Source organism: Lactuca serriola, chromosome 3, assembly GCF_051521515.1.
Source record: "Lactuca serriola cultivar US96UC23 chromosome 3, Lser_US96UC23_V15, whole genome shotgun sequence".
In the NCBI taxonomy this organism is placed as follows: domain Eukaryota; kingdom Viridiplantae; phylum Streptophyta; class Magnoliopsida; order Asterales; family Asteraceae; genus Lactuca; species Lactuca serriola.
The window spans coordinates 75,086,896-75,101,196 of NC_136410.1; the positions used below are offsets into that span (position 1 = coordinate 75,086,896).

General features: G+C 35.3%; 1 protein-coding gene across 1 annotated transcript; it reads left to right on the plus strand.

The window, feature by feature from the left end:
• Positions 1–1,846: 1,846 nt before the first annotated feature.
• LOC145094522 (uncharacterized) lies at positions 1,847–3,930 on the plus strand. Its single transcript, XM_079032683.1, has 2 exons — positions 1,847–2,173; positions 2,730–3,930. The coding sequence occupies exons 1-2, from the start codon at positions 2,018–2,020 to the stop codon at positions 3,675–3,677; spliced, it is 1,104 nt and encodes a 367-aa protein (XP_078888809.1). The 5' UTR covers positions 1,847–2,017; the 3' UTR covers positions 3,678–3,930.
• The last annotated feature ends 10,371 nt before the right edge of the window (positions 3,931–14,301 follow it).

Here is a 14,301-nt window from a genome sequence, read left to right on the forward strand (position 1 = left end):
ATGTTTTTCCTTAAATTTCTCATCCTCTCTCATGTCTCTAAACCTAATTTTTGGCTTTCCTCCTTTTTGTCTACGATCAACCCTCTTTTTCTCTATTTTGCCATGACCAATACCACAACCCTCTTCTTCTCTATTTTGATCCTTCACCTTCAACGCCTCAAATGAGATGCATTGAGAGAACAAATTGAGTCTCACTGCTTAATGCACTCGTATTGATTCCATCACCAAGATGTATCCGACTATTGTACCCATATCAAGATAATTATTAGTTTATTAGATAACATTGCTGCTATTATCATCGAAAATGAACATAGTTACATATACCATTAACGTTCTCTCACTTAAGTTCGACTACATTACGCGCTTACTTTGCGATCGAATCCCCATCCCAACTTTTCTAGAGACCTGCTTAATGCTTTTTCTCAAGGAGCAAAACATGAAACAAGTGCATGATCGGACACACAATTCATTTTAATCATATCACTCATCATCTAGCACAGTTCTCATTATAAAAACTTTCATAACAGACAACAATCCTATGCAATAAACAATTATCTTAGGGAGAGGACGTAGTAATCAGGGAGGTCGACGGTCTTCAAACAAAGATAATCGTCTGAAACCCTAGAAAATTGAGGAGAGAGGATAAAGGATAGCAAAACTGAATTCTCAGCCTTACAGAAGGTAGGATCAAATTTTATGAAGGCTAAATGGGTCTTTATATAGGCGAGATAACTTGCAGATAAAACCAATTTTAATTAATTAAATAATAAGATTTAATCATAATTTAAATCCTTACCTTATCTATTACCTGGATCGATTCTAAGAAGGTTTCTAGAACCTCTCAAAATCATCCACCCTCATAGGATTCCAGAATGTTTATCTTGCTTAACTATTGAATAATTAACATTCAGTTCTTGTAGCTTTTAAATAAATTCTGATTAATTCTAATTAATTCCAAATTAATTATAACTAGTTTCTAATTAATTTATTAGCTTGTAATAAAATAATAAACTATTTATCTCACAAAAGATAGCTTCTATTTTTGGAAGACATCTTATAAGTTACAACCATAAGTTGTTGTTTCCTTTTCCACCACCACTACATTCGCCGCCACCACCACCATAACCACCACCACCACTGCCACTTAATCAATCAACACCTCGGCGGCGACACCACCTTCACCACCACCACCTCCAACACATTTGCTTCCTTTGCTACTTGTGTCACCACCGACAACGCCACCACCACCACCACTAACGCCACCACCACCTCTATTGCGTCACCACCATCGGTATGTACATATGCTTTGTTTATTTAGTATTTGATATGATTTAATATAATTTATGTAGTATATGAACTTTAAAATATAAATAACTTTTTTGCAGACTGCAAACTTGTAATCCACATCGTGGTAAAAAAAATTGTATATATATTTTACCTCATCAAAAACAAATAACAAATAACAACTAAATTTATAGATTTATTAGCTTAGGGACAACCGCTATTAAAAAAAATAAAACCATAAAAACTATCAATGTTAAAACTTAAAATTTAAAATCACGAAATTCAGCATGACACATGAACCATTACTGTAATTTACTCTTTTAAATTTCAATAATAAGTCATCTCTAAAAAAATAAAAAGAAATAATATATTCTTTTTACATTTCTTTATTCCCATCATTCTATCAATCTTATCAATGTTAAACAATGACAAATATCATATTTAATAAGAATGAAATTTATTTATTTTTAAAAATCAAAGTAAAAACAAAGATATTTTATTTATTTATTTTTAAATATATGTGTTCGAGGCGCCAGCTGCTCCTCAAACGGTTTCAAAAATTCAGGCACAAGTTAAGTATGTTGACACATTCTTCTCTCTCCGAATCTTGAAGTCAATAATATATTCTCGTTATAATCCATGGGAACTGTATCCAATCATAACCCTCGATCCCATAACGCAAACCCTCTTAACTACAGAACCGGTTACACCAAAGGGAAACCTCAACGCAGCCATGGAGAAGTTGAAAGAAGCTCTCATTAAATTTGCCGATTCAAACCCTAGTTTATTCCGACATGACGGTTTTAATTCCTATCCGAGCTTAATCGAACAGCGCTTCTCTCAATTCTTCTTCGATTTTCAGACGCCTAATCATCCGCCTTATGCAGCTGTAAGTACATTGGTGGTTGTTTTTGAATAAAAAAAAAGATCTCAAACGCCCATGATACAATCTTCTCATTTAGGGTTTTCTTTTTGGTGTTTGATTGACGGAAATACTCTTTTGCGTTACTTTTGAGTTGTTTCATTGATGAAGGTTTCGTTCGTTGCAATGTTTTTAACTAAAATTTGTAATTGCATTCTACTGAAGCAAGTATTCCCTCTGTTACAGTCAAATACACAATCATCTTTTCCAAGATCAAACATTTTTACGTCTTCAAGAATTTTCTTTTGATTTTGGAGAGAAATTGAATGTGATCAAATTAAACGTTGTAAAAACTTAAAAAGGAACTATTTTTCTTGAATCTTGTTACAAACCCATGCGTACATACTAGTTTTAAATCTAAAATATAACTGGGTATATATTACAACATTGCTATTGATTAGTGCTTTTATTTGATACTGACAGAGGATTAACCCAATTTATTCATATCAATTCTTTTTGAACCCTAAACACGTTTATTTTGATCAATGTGAGCTAATTTTATCTATATCATTCATGGATACAGATGATTCATAAAGCCATTGGGGAGCTGAATGAGAAAAGAGGTTCTAGTGAGGAGTCAATATCAAATTACATAAAACAGGAGTTTGTTGATTTGCCTTGGGCCCACTCTACATTGCTGAAACACCACCTTGAGAAGCTTTGTGATTGCAAAGAAATTTCCATAACTCGGAAGAAACGTTATTTGCTTGCTGGTGTAGATTCTGGCCCAATTTCAAACCCTAAATCTGAAAAATATTTGAAAAGGAAGCAAGATTCAGACACAGGGAAGAAAAGCAGTAGGCATAACAAGAAACGTAAGAAGAACACGAAAAAAGAAATAAGCTTGTTGGATTTACAGGAAACCAAGAAACAGATAATTGAAGTGTTTCAAGATCAAGAAAATGTCACACACAATGAATTGCTTGAACCAGAATGTTTAGAGATTGAACATCATCAAACAAATGAGGAAGGAGATAGTTTGATGGATGTATGTGTTCAAGAAAATGGAGTTTGTGCAAATGATAAGGAGCAAAAAGAAATACAAGGCAAAAAGAAGCGGAAGTCAAAAAAGAGGGGTAAAAATGGAAAGAAAAATGAGGACACTCAACTTCAAGATTCGAGTGAAGCAAATTTGAAACAAAATAATGAAGAGATTGAGTGTGAATTACATGAGAAGAATCCTCAAACTCAGGGCAAACAAGTTTGGACAAAATCAAGAATAAAGAAAATGTCGAATATGCCAAAAGGTGTTGAGTATTTGTCTGAAGAAAAGCAACAGAAAAAAAAGACATCATCAAGTGCGGTGTCTAAACTTATGAATGGGCAGCGATCAAAACTACGTAGTTTTAAGAAGAAAAAAGGCGTGTCAATTGACAAGGATCAAAAGAAGCAGAAAACGCGTGGTAGACATCATGATAAGATGCCAAGGAGGAGCATCAGGAAAAGGAAAGCTCCAAGTCGATTGGATTAGAAGAAAGGTATGATATTTACTCAAGATTTTGTGAATTAATAGGTATTTATTAAGATAAGTTAATTGCTATTTCTTGGTTGTTTTAAAAAATGGGTACTTTTAAAGATTGTTTTGTAGTAGCAAGGGAAAGTAGTTTTTGAAGTCAAGTAGTTTGAATCCCAATTTACATCTCTTCCAATTTGGCTTTTTGAACGTTTACTTTAAGATGATGTGTTGATATTTATTATTTTTATGTTAATATTATAATTTGTTAGTTTCGTTTATGTTCTTGTTAACGTTTGATATTTTGAACCAAGAAGTTTTGTTATATCTTTGAGTTAACAATTGTGATTATTGTGAAATCTTTGTGAAGATCTTTTATTTTAAATTTCAATGTGAAATTTTTACGGGTTACAATTGTAAGTTTCTATGGTTTTTTCGTTTATTCTATAATAAGAAAACACTAAAAAAAAAAGTAAATAATACCTAAATAGAGCACTATTTGTGTCTATATGGTTTATGTAATGATATCACAAAGGAATGGAATGAACAAATGTAATGAAGTTTCAAAAGGAATGGAATGAACAATTGTAATTTGTTATATACAAATAGAAAGTTAATTAGAATTAAATTGATAAATAAATAAAGAAAATTATTGTTTTATAAAAATAATGTCTAATTAAATAAACTATATTGCTAAATAAATGGCATATAAGAATAAATTATTTCTCTTGAAATATATATTATATGTATTTAAATAGTTAAACAATAATTATATATCAACTAAAAAAATTGTTTAGAAAATTAAGAAAAAAAGTTACCATAAAATCTTAAAATAGAATTATGATTAAAATTTGTTTTAGTTATTTTTGGAGAAGAAACTAATAATAATTTAATTGAAGTTTCAAAAATTAATTTAAAAAAATTTATTATTATTAAAGTTTACATAAATACTATTTATCAACTTAAGAATAATACGGTAGACAATGCTACACCTTTGGTCCCCTACAATTATGAAATCTTGCATGGTTTTCCTTTCAATTTATAAGTCTATTAAAAATTGGAGGTTAAATTTGACTAAATGACCAAAGTCGAAGTTATGACCATAGTTGTCACACTCGTATGAGTCATGAGTCGACTCGTACGAGTCATTTAAAAACCCAAAATAGGCGACTCATTAGACTGACTCATTTTTGTATGCGAGTCGGTAAGAATTAACAAGTCATGCTTGACTCGTAGCGAGTTGAGCCAACAAATGACTCGGACGAGTCATGAGGTATGTGGGTAATCATGTGCTCAAATGGGTAATCGTTAAGCCCATTGGTTATTAACCATACTTGGGAGCAAGACCGGTAGATGTTGGGTTGGGCCGGAGGAAACAATATATATACTTTCTTAAAGTTGAAATCAAGTCCAAAAAAAAAAACAAAAAAAAAATCTCACTCGACTTCTTCAATTATTCTTTTGCCGATTTCTTCGTCGTCTTTTTAGTCGACGCTTTCTTCTTTTCTCATTGGTAACCGGTAACTCCGTAAGCATAACTTTATTTTTATTTTTCTAAAAAGACATACTTCTTATCAGTTATGAGTTTTTGCCTTTGATGATCACATTCTAGTTTCTTACATTGAAATCAAGAAGAAAATCTTTGCTAGGACTAGATATGTCTTTTTAGGGAAATCTCCAATAAAGTCCCAATATTTTGGGTTAGTTTACGGTTTAATCCCAACATTTATTTTTTGAATAGAAAAGTCCCTATTATCTAATTTTATACGATAATTTGTCATTTTCTGTTGAAAAAAATAAGAACTATTTCGTTAATGTGGGTAAAATATAAAATAATTGAGACTTTTCTATTCAAAAAATAAAAGTTGAGATTAAACCGTAAACTAACGCAAAATGTTGAGATTTTATCGGAGATTTTCCTATCTTTTTAACGAGAAAGATTAGAGTTTGACAACTACAATAAATTAGTACACACACATCTCCATTTTTTGGTTTTAGGTTTTATATAACTAGTAAAGAACCCGTGGCTACGTCGCTTTTGGGGTAATATGAAAAAATCGGCCAACTTTAAAAGATATGTGCTTAAATTGTAAATCACCATAAATAGGGGAGAAAGTCGACAACCCCTAAAATTAGATGTCAAAAGTGTACAACAAAAAGAAGGGACATTGGTGGAGAAAATCCAAAAATGTTGTGCCAATAATGTTAAAGTTGTCAAAGTTGGAAAAATATGGTGGCAAAATTTTAAAAGAGTTTTTTTTTTTTTTTTTTTTTTTTTTTTTTTTTTTGTGTGTGTGTGTGTGTGTGTGTGTTTTTTATGTCAAAATGTATAGTTTTGACTACAAGGATGAAAAGTGTCAAATTCATTAAAAATTTGTGGGAAAAACACCAAAATGTAAAACCTTTGCTGCAAGGACTAAAAGTGTCAAAGTCGTTAAAGATTTGTGGCAAAAACCTTAAGGCACAAAAACTTAATCAAAAAGGCAAAAATATATATTTTTTGACTTTAGGGACTAAAAGTGTCATATTCAGCAAAATTTTGTGGCAAAATCTTAAAGCCTAAAAAAGTACTATTCCTCCTAAGCTACTTTGGATTTAATATATATATATATATATATATATATATATATATATATATATATATATATATATATATATATATATATATATATATATATAATTTATGCTCAAGTTCCATACTCTTACTTCATAGTCTTTTGTGTTGAGGTCTTTCTCACCCTTATATATTTCATATGGGAACATCATCTTCATTACATAATGCATATATTTCTCTGATTAGTTTTAACTGTCACTATTCAGTTCAACAAAACGAACATTTGTATATCCAAGTTGGTTGTTCTTAACTTCTTATAACATTGTGACATTGTATTTGATTTGTAGATATTAATCATGCCAAAAGAAAAAGTAAGGAACATTGTACTCGAAGAGACCCAACAAATAGAAATAACATGCAATGTAACTACTGCAACAAAGTTATGTTTGGAATACAGAATCACCTTGTCGGAACAAAAACAAAAAAAGTTATTTGTGCATGCCCCAAGGTTGATGAAGATATAATACAAATTTTCAATAATTGGTTGATGGGTTTTGAGGGAAAAAAAGTCTAAGGCATTGGATGATGAATGCTTTCAAGCTGAGAGTGATGGGACATTGAAATCATTTTTCAAGAAAGGAACATAAAAGACAATAAATCAAGCAATGAAGAATAGAGAACTAGTAACTCTTGCTTCATGATCATTTTTATATGGTGAAATGTTCCCATTTAACCTGGTGAAGTCACCATATTATGGAAAGAAGCTTTGAGACTATGAGAAAGGATTGAAACTTTCTTCCTATCATGAGGCAAGAGTGACATACCTAAAGAAAGAGGTAGCATGTATTGAATGAGTATAAGCAAGAGTGGATGCACTATTATGTGTGAGGGTTAGGTGGATTAAAAATAGTGACCAATCATAATTTTTTTAGTCCAAGTGGCATGATATTTGTGAGATTGATTAACACATCCGCATTTGCTAAAGATGCAAATAAATGATTTAAAATGCTTAATTCGATTGTTGAAGAAATTGAAGAGAATGTGGTTCAAGTCATCTTGATAGTGTTTTAGCTTATGTGTTAACCTGTTTAAGCCGCAAGAGATTATCCTGATAATAGGTATATGTTGTTATTATTTCACTAACATTTATTATTTAGCCACTAAACACATAATTATTTTTCTTATTTTATAAAATAGTTTTTATTTCGAGAAGAACTTTCATTCCGATTATGAAGTAAAATGTGGATCGTATGATGTCATTCAAAAGATGTATGATAGTCCAACAATGATGAAAATTCATGAATAACTTATAAAGTCCAGTGAGAGCTTAGAATGTTTGGCATATTTGTGGTCGTGCTAACGAGGAAGAAAATACATGGTAATTTATTAGTATTAGGAATTTCACGTGTTCATGAGTAAAATAAATAATACTTTATTAATTTGGTGAAGTCTCCATTATGGAATGAAGTTTTGAGACTTGCGGGGGAGTATGGGAAATGATTGAAACTTCCTTCCTATCATGAGGTGAGAGTGATATACCTAAAGAAAGAGGTAGAATGTGTTGAATAAGTATAAACAAGAGTGGAAGAAGAGTCGGTGATATAATTTTATTATTTCACTAATATTTATTATTTAACCACTAAACACTTATTTTTATAAACCGGTTATCATTTTGAGGAGAACTTTCATTCCGATTATGATATAAATTGTGGATTGTATGATGTCTTATGATAGTCCAACACCGGTAAAAATTCATGAACAACTTTGTACGGTTCAATGAGAGCATCAAAGTGGTTTGGTATATCCTAGTTCTTTCAATTGAGGAATAAAATGCAATCCAATAATTTATTAGTATTAGGAATTTCAAGTGGTCATGAGTAAAATACATAATAATAACTTTATTACTTATTAGTCTTTTAATATATTAAATTGTAGCCAAACGGTGGCCAAATTATGTAGACGAGTGCCTGGAACTTCAACATCTTGCTATTCATGTCTTGAGCCTCACATGTAGTGCCATGTGACAACCCGAAACTTCCACCTGGTACATCTAGTCAGTTAATCTAAGTTAAACTCATTTCTTTTAACTTCTAACACTGATTAAGGGTTCATTTAAGCGTTCTAAACTTGAGTACAACCAATGTCAAGATTAGGAACGAACCAACAAGTCAAATAGTGACGAAATCGGGTGTACGGCCGCACATATGGGTGTACGGCCGTATACACCCCTCATGGCCACACACCCACCCCTATATAAAGGGTAGACCCTTTTCCCTTCATTCCTTTCACTCCTTGGCAGCACACTACTCCTTTTCTCTTAAGATTCTTTAACCACAAACCCTCTCAAGGCCTCAAAAATGTGAATTTTCCATCACCTAGCTTATCATACATGAAGGACCTATTGATCTAAGCCTTGAATCATCATGTTCTTCACTCTTTGAAGGAGTATGGCCGCGCACCTTCATAAGGTGGGCCACACACTCCTAAAGACCCTCCAAAGTAAGAGTTGGACTTCCATATTCGAGTTGGACAAGAACCTAGTTTTGTTGTACCTTGGAATTGACATTTTGGGCATCTTCATGTGGAGTTTATGACCGCACATACCTTTTTACGGCCGGACACACCCTTGTGCGGCAGCACACTCCCGTATGCGGCCATACACACACCCTAGGACCACAAACTCATTTCTAAGACCATAAACTTGTACTACAACTTAGTACGGACATAGAACACTTCATGGACACAAGTATGGACCTTGAAAACACCTCAAAAGCACCTTCTATCATGAGTGTACAGTCGCACACCCATTGGGCCGCACACCCATGGCCGTACACACCTTTAAGGTGGCCATACACCTCCCTCACGCAATCCTTTAAGGTTCTAGCACTTAGTGTAGGTAGTCCCAAGTTCTTAGAGTGGTTCTCCATCATATTTAGTAGAGAAATACCTTCATTTAACTCCTTTATGTGTCCTTACATGTTAATTAGGATCAAATCGTATTCAAGGCTTCACTTGAACATCCGACATTCCGTATCGATCTTTCCTTCAAATCGCCCAAGGTGAGTTCATACCCCTTCGTTTTTCCGAGTTTTTCATGTTTTTAGCGGGGAATACAAGCAAAAGTACAAGGAAACTTGTGCGCAAAGTATATTATTTTGTTTAAGATAATTATATTTTTAGAATGCTTTTAACACGGAAAATAGTTTTACCAAACGATTAACAGATCAACTCGTAGAAACAATTTTCAAAACTATAACAATGAACTTATGAATCATGTAGCAAAATGTATCATTTTATAAAGGATTTATGTTAATCACAAAAGGATTTTCTATATTATTGCTTGTAAATTTGTTAGTCTAAGTTAGAGACACGTCCTTGGTAACACTCACCACAAGAAATAGAGTGTAGGACTAGCAATTATGACCAGAATCTCTTGTAGGGAGAGCATGACTGTTGTGTATAGATCTATATCGGACTGACAACCCCGCACCTGACTGCTAGCTACAGTCGGACCGACAGGTTTATGGGTGACAAAGTCATAAAGGATACCGGCCATTGCGGGGCATAGCCCGTCAGTTATGGTTATGAAACTCGCAACCTAGATAGCAGAAATTTACTTTTGTAATAATGAATCAAGTGAACTAACCTCATGGTAATAACCGATTTGATTACTGGAGGGTATTAACAGTACCTTCAGGATTTAGTTAATCATGTTTTCTTTTATTAGTTTTATTTACGTAATAGGGCTAATATACCTCACTGGGAGTAACCAGGGTTTTTAAATGAAAACTACGTTTATCGATATAAGTATGGTAGATACTTGTACACCTCAGTTTAGAACGGATAACCAAGCATCAACTTTTAAGGAAAATATAGGATTTTCCCAGGATAACTCAGCTTTTCATAAACAAATTGTTTAGCATGCAACTAACGGATATTCATATCCATTCCACGAACCCTTGGATTGTACATACCTTGTACGAATCTGGAAGTCATGGAAGGAATGGGCTTTCAAACACGCTTTTCATAAGAAAATATAGGATTTTCTTGAATAACAGTTTTCAAAAAGATCAAAGAGACATTTTCCCACCAAAACTAAATGCTTATGAACTCACCAACTTTATGCTGATATTCTTTCAAAACTGCTTGTATTCTCAGGGAATTAGTAGACAGGTACTTCCAGGACTTTTGGAGAAGTCGGTGCGCTAGAGTCACGTCTTTCTATTTTATTTTCGATAAAAACAAAACTTTGTATTAAGACATTGTAAACCTTTTTCATATATGTATTCAATGTTTGGTTGTTTTTACTATGCTTGCTATGATACAACTGTTGTGATACTACGTATGACGTCAACCACCCCCGAACGTTTTCGCCGTTCCAGCTTGGGGGTGTGACAGATTGGTATCAGAGCCCTTGTTTATAGCGAACTAAGTATACCAAACCTTACATGGTATACAACTATAAATACTAAGGGGCCTAAGTTCTCTAAACTAAAAGCATACTTTCCAAAAAAATATTAGTATTTTTATAACAAAGTATATAAGTATACCCGAGTACCAAAAACCGTGTCATAAGTAGAACAAAACAAAAGTATTTGGATGTTTGATATTGCGGTAAAACCTGGGCAGTTATGTAATCATGTCTAGGGTCAATATAGCCTGATCAACTATATTCATTAGAGACATGACTAACATGTGTTTGGGAGTGATTGTTGTGTTGCAGCAAGCCTAAAACTTACCTAAACACCAGAAGAGTTCTAGAATCAAGCATAAGGGTTAAAATACTATAGGAGTATTTTAGGATGCTATAACGGTCGAACCGAAAACTTACCCAAGGATCCATTCTTGAAGAATCAAGCATGTAACTATAATACATTGGAAGTATTATTAGATTCAATTCCTATTAACTATCCCTTTACCACCATCTCGCATAGATAGCATGGCCAGATTCCATCTCCCTGGCGAGTTCGTACTTTCCCAACCAAGGAGATGATGGATGGCTCGAACTAGCGCTAGAAGAGAACCATGAGATTCCTTTGGACGATGACTTCGCCGAACCATTTTTTGAAGAGAATGACTCAGAACTCGAAGTCGAGAGCCTACCTCAAGTAGCCCCGATACCAAATCCTAACCCCCGACCTGAGTTCGAAGGCCCAACGCCTATGTGGGTCGAAAGCCTAGATAGGTGGAGTCACGAACAAGGCCAACCCCGCCCGTACAATGGGGATCGCTGCTTCTACAATATGAACGAGAGAGGCTACGCAGACAGATCCCTTCCAATCATAGTCCGCTGAGTGGCCCGCAATGTTGAACTAAACGTGGCGGCCATTCTGCGAACTATGGAGCTTGAGGGAGACTCGGATGCCAACACAAACTGTATTCACAATCTTGAAGTTGCTTACGGGAGAACTATGAGGGACAATGAAGCTCTGCAACAAGAGCTAGCTACCACTCGAGCTGAGGTCATAGAGCTCCGAGCATGCTAGACAGTATACGAGGGTCGCCTGCTTGACATGGAGCGCCGGCTGGCTAACTTAAGGATCCGTCCGAGGAGTGCCCATCGGCGATAGGAGAATACTCTACTCATCCTTCCTTTTTGGTCTAAGGAATAACTTTCATATTTATGTTTTAAGTAGCTCTTATCCGTAAACATCTCTGTCCTTCATGTTGCCAAGATTCTTTCCCTATTAGAATCACTTAGACTTATTTTTAGGTCACGAGTTCCGAAATATGTGTAATCTCAGTTTCAGTTATGATGGCAACGATCATATTTCAGTTAAAGATTATCTTTGTGAAAAGTATACTTTAGATCGATAGCATGCAAATTAAGCAACTTTATCAAGGTCCTATCACTGTTTTGGCCTCAATACATGTCTCATAGGATGTACTTAGACGATCATTCCTTTTCCCCATAAATTTCATATCAGTATCCATAAAAAGCTACGATGTCATAATCGACATGAGATGGTTGGGCCCCAAATCGTGCTGATGTTCTTTGCATTCGAAAGGGTGACTCGTCTCAATCTTTCCCCCTGACGAGGCTCTCACTGATTATAGTGATAAAATTTGTTCAAACCTTCGTATCATTTCCTGCGCCAAAGCCCAGAAGTATCTACGAAAGGGATGTCATGCATTCCTGGCTCATGTGATTGATGAGACGCAAAAGGTTAAAGACCTCAAGAGCATCTCTGAAGTCTGAAACTTTCCTGATATCTTCCCCAAAGACGTTCCAAGGATTTCTTCCGAGTGTCAAGTTGAACCCCGTATCGACTTGATCCCCGGAACTACCCTTATAGCTAAAATCTCCATAGCGTCTAGAGCCGACGAGAATTTGAGAGTTATCCAGCCAGCTCAATAAGCTTAACAACAAGGAGTTCGTAAGTTTATTGTATGTGAACTTTATTGCGATCAAATATTTATCTATTCTTATGTAACAACGTAAATTTTCAAAAGAAATTTTTCATTTAGAATCATATAAATCCTCATGACACATTTTATTAAAATCTCATTTGTTCAATTCACAAAACACAACTCCATGTTTTAGTAATTAATAATCCAGGATCCTCATAACTCTTTCTTTGGTGTGTACAATCAACCGGTGCCGTCCCGCGATCCTGAGAACCTGAAACACATAACACATAACACGGTAAGCACGAAGCTTGGTGAGTTCCCCAAAATACCACATAAAACACATATTAGCCACTCGAGGCTATAACTCTATGGACCCTCTGGTCCTAACTCTGTGGACCTTTCGGTCCTAACTCTGTAAACTCTGGAACACACACACAACATAAATCACATAAAAATAATGTAGTGCATCACATCACATAAATAGCATACAAAACACTCTGTCACATAACTCTAATTACCACTCTAGGTAAAGTATAGTGAGAAGACTCACATGACAAGCAGAAAGCAGCTATCCTCACACTTAAATCTCGAACTCGCCACCGCCTAACACATAGGATGAATATCTCTTATAATAACTCTTTTTCATGACTCAGATAATCGAAGGCAGTTCCTTCTCTTTTTGACTCTCTAAAGTGGGTAAAAGACCATTTTACCCTTCCAAGGCCTCTATTACTTTTGTTGACCAAAACCCCAAAGTCAACAAAAGTCAAGCTCAAGTCAACAATCCACATTTGACCCTACTCGTCAAGTGCACCCGTGCGAATCGTCGAGTCCCCTCGCATCAACTGAACTCTACCTAGGAGTCACTCAGCTCGTCGAGTTGACTCCCAACTCGGCAAGCCAACACTGGTTAAGACTACTCGGTCAAACCCGCTACGACTCGTTGAGTCACCCATGGACTCGGCGAGTTGGCTCCCACAGATTTCTCATTCAGCCATTTGGGGCCAGATCTGCAACCCAAAATCATAGATCTAACCTTCTACTACCCAAAAGTCATGCAAAGGTCTGAACTTGAGGCTCATGCATGGTGTATTTTGCTCTATACACCATTTTGACTCCATTGAAGCTCCATAGCTTCCAAGCTCCAAGGTTACTCACTCATGGCTGCCTACTTTCTGGATCTCTGGACCTCACAAGGTCCAAATCTACAACTGACTCGAAAAAGGGTTTGGATGCACCCAAAACCCCATCAATATGGATACAAGCCCAACTTTACAACCAAGGAAATCTACTCAAACACAAGGGAGGCAAGAGTTGTACCAGATCTGAAGCTTGAAATGAAGATGAGACTGATCCACCAGCTCTCCTATGAGATCCTTGCAACTCCCTTGATCTTCTTCTCAAAGAAATGACCTCCAAGAAGCCTCTTTCCTCTCTAGATCATAAATAATTCTAGGGTTTCTCTCAAGGGACAAAGACACTATTGGGAAGGGGCCAAGGAGGCTATAACTGCCTTTAAATAGGTCCCAAACCCCGGAGATTAGGGTTTCTCTGCCCAACATCTACTCAACGAGTCCTTCCTCGGACTCATTGAGTCCATTCCTTAAATCCACGGGAGAAACCCGACTCGACTCGGCGAGTTGGACCCTCAACTCGTCGAGTCTCTCCTTTAATCACAAGATTAACCTACACCGTAATACCTCTGAAAATCTGGATGTTACATCTTGCTAGGACCAC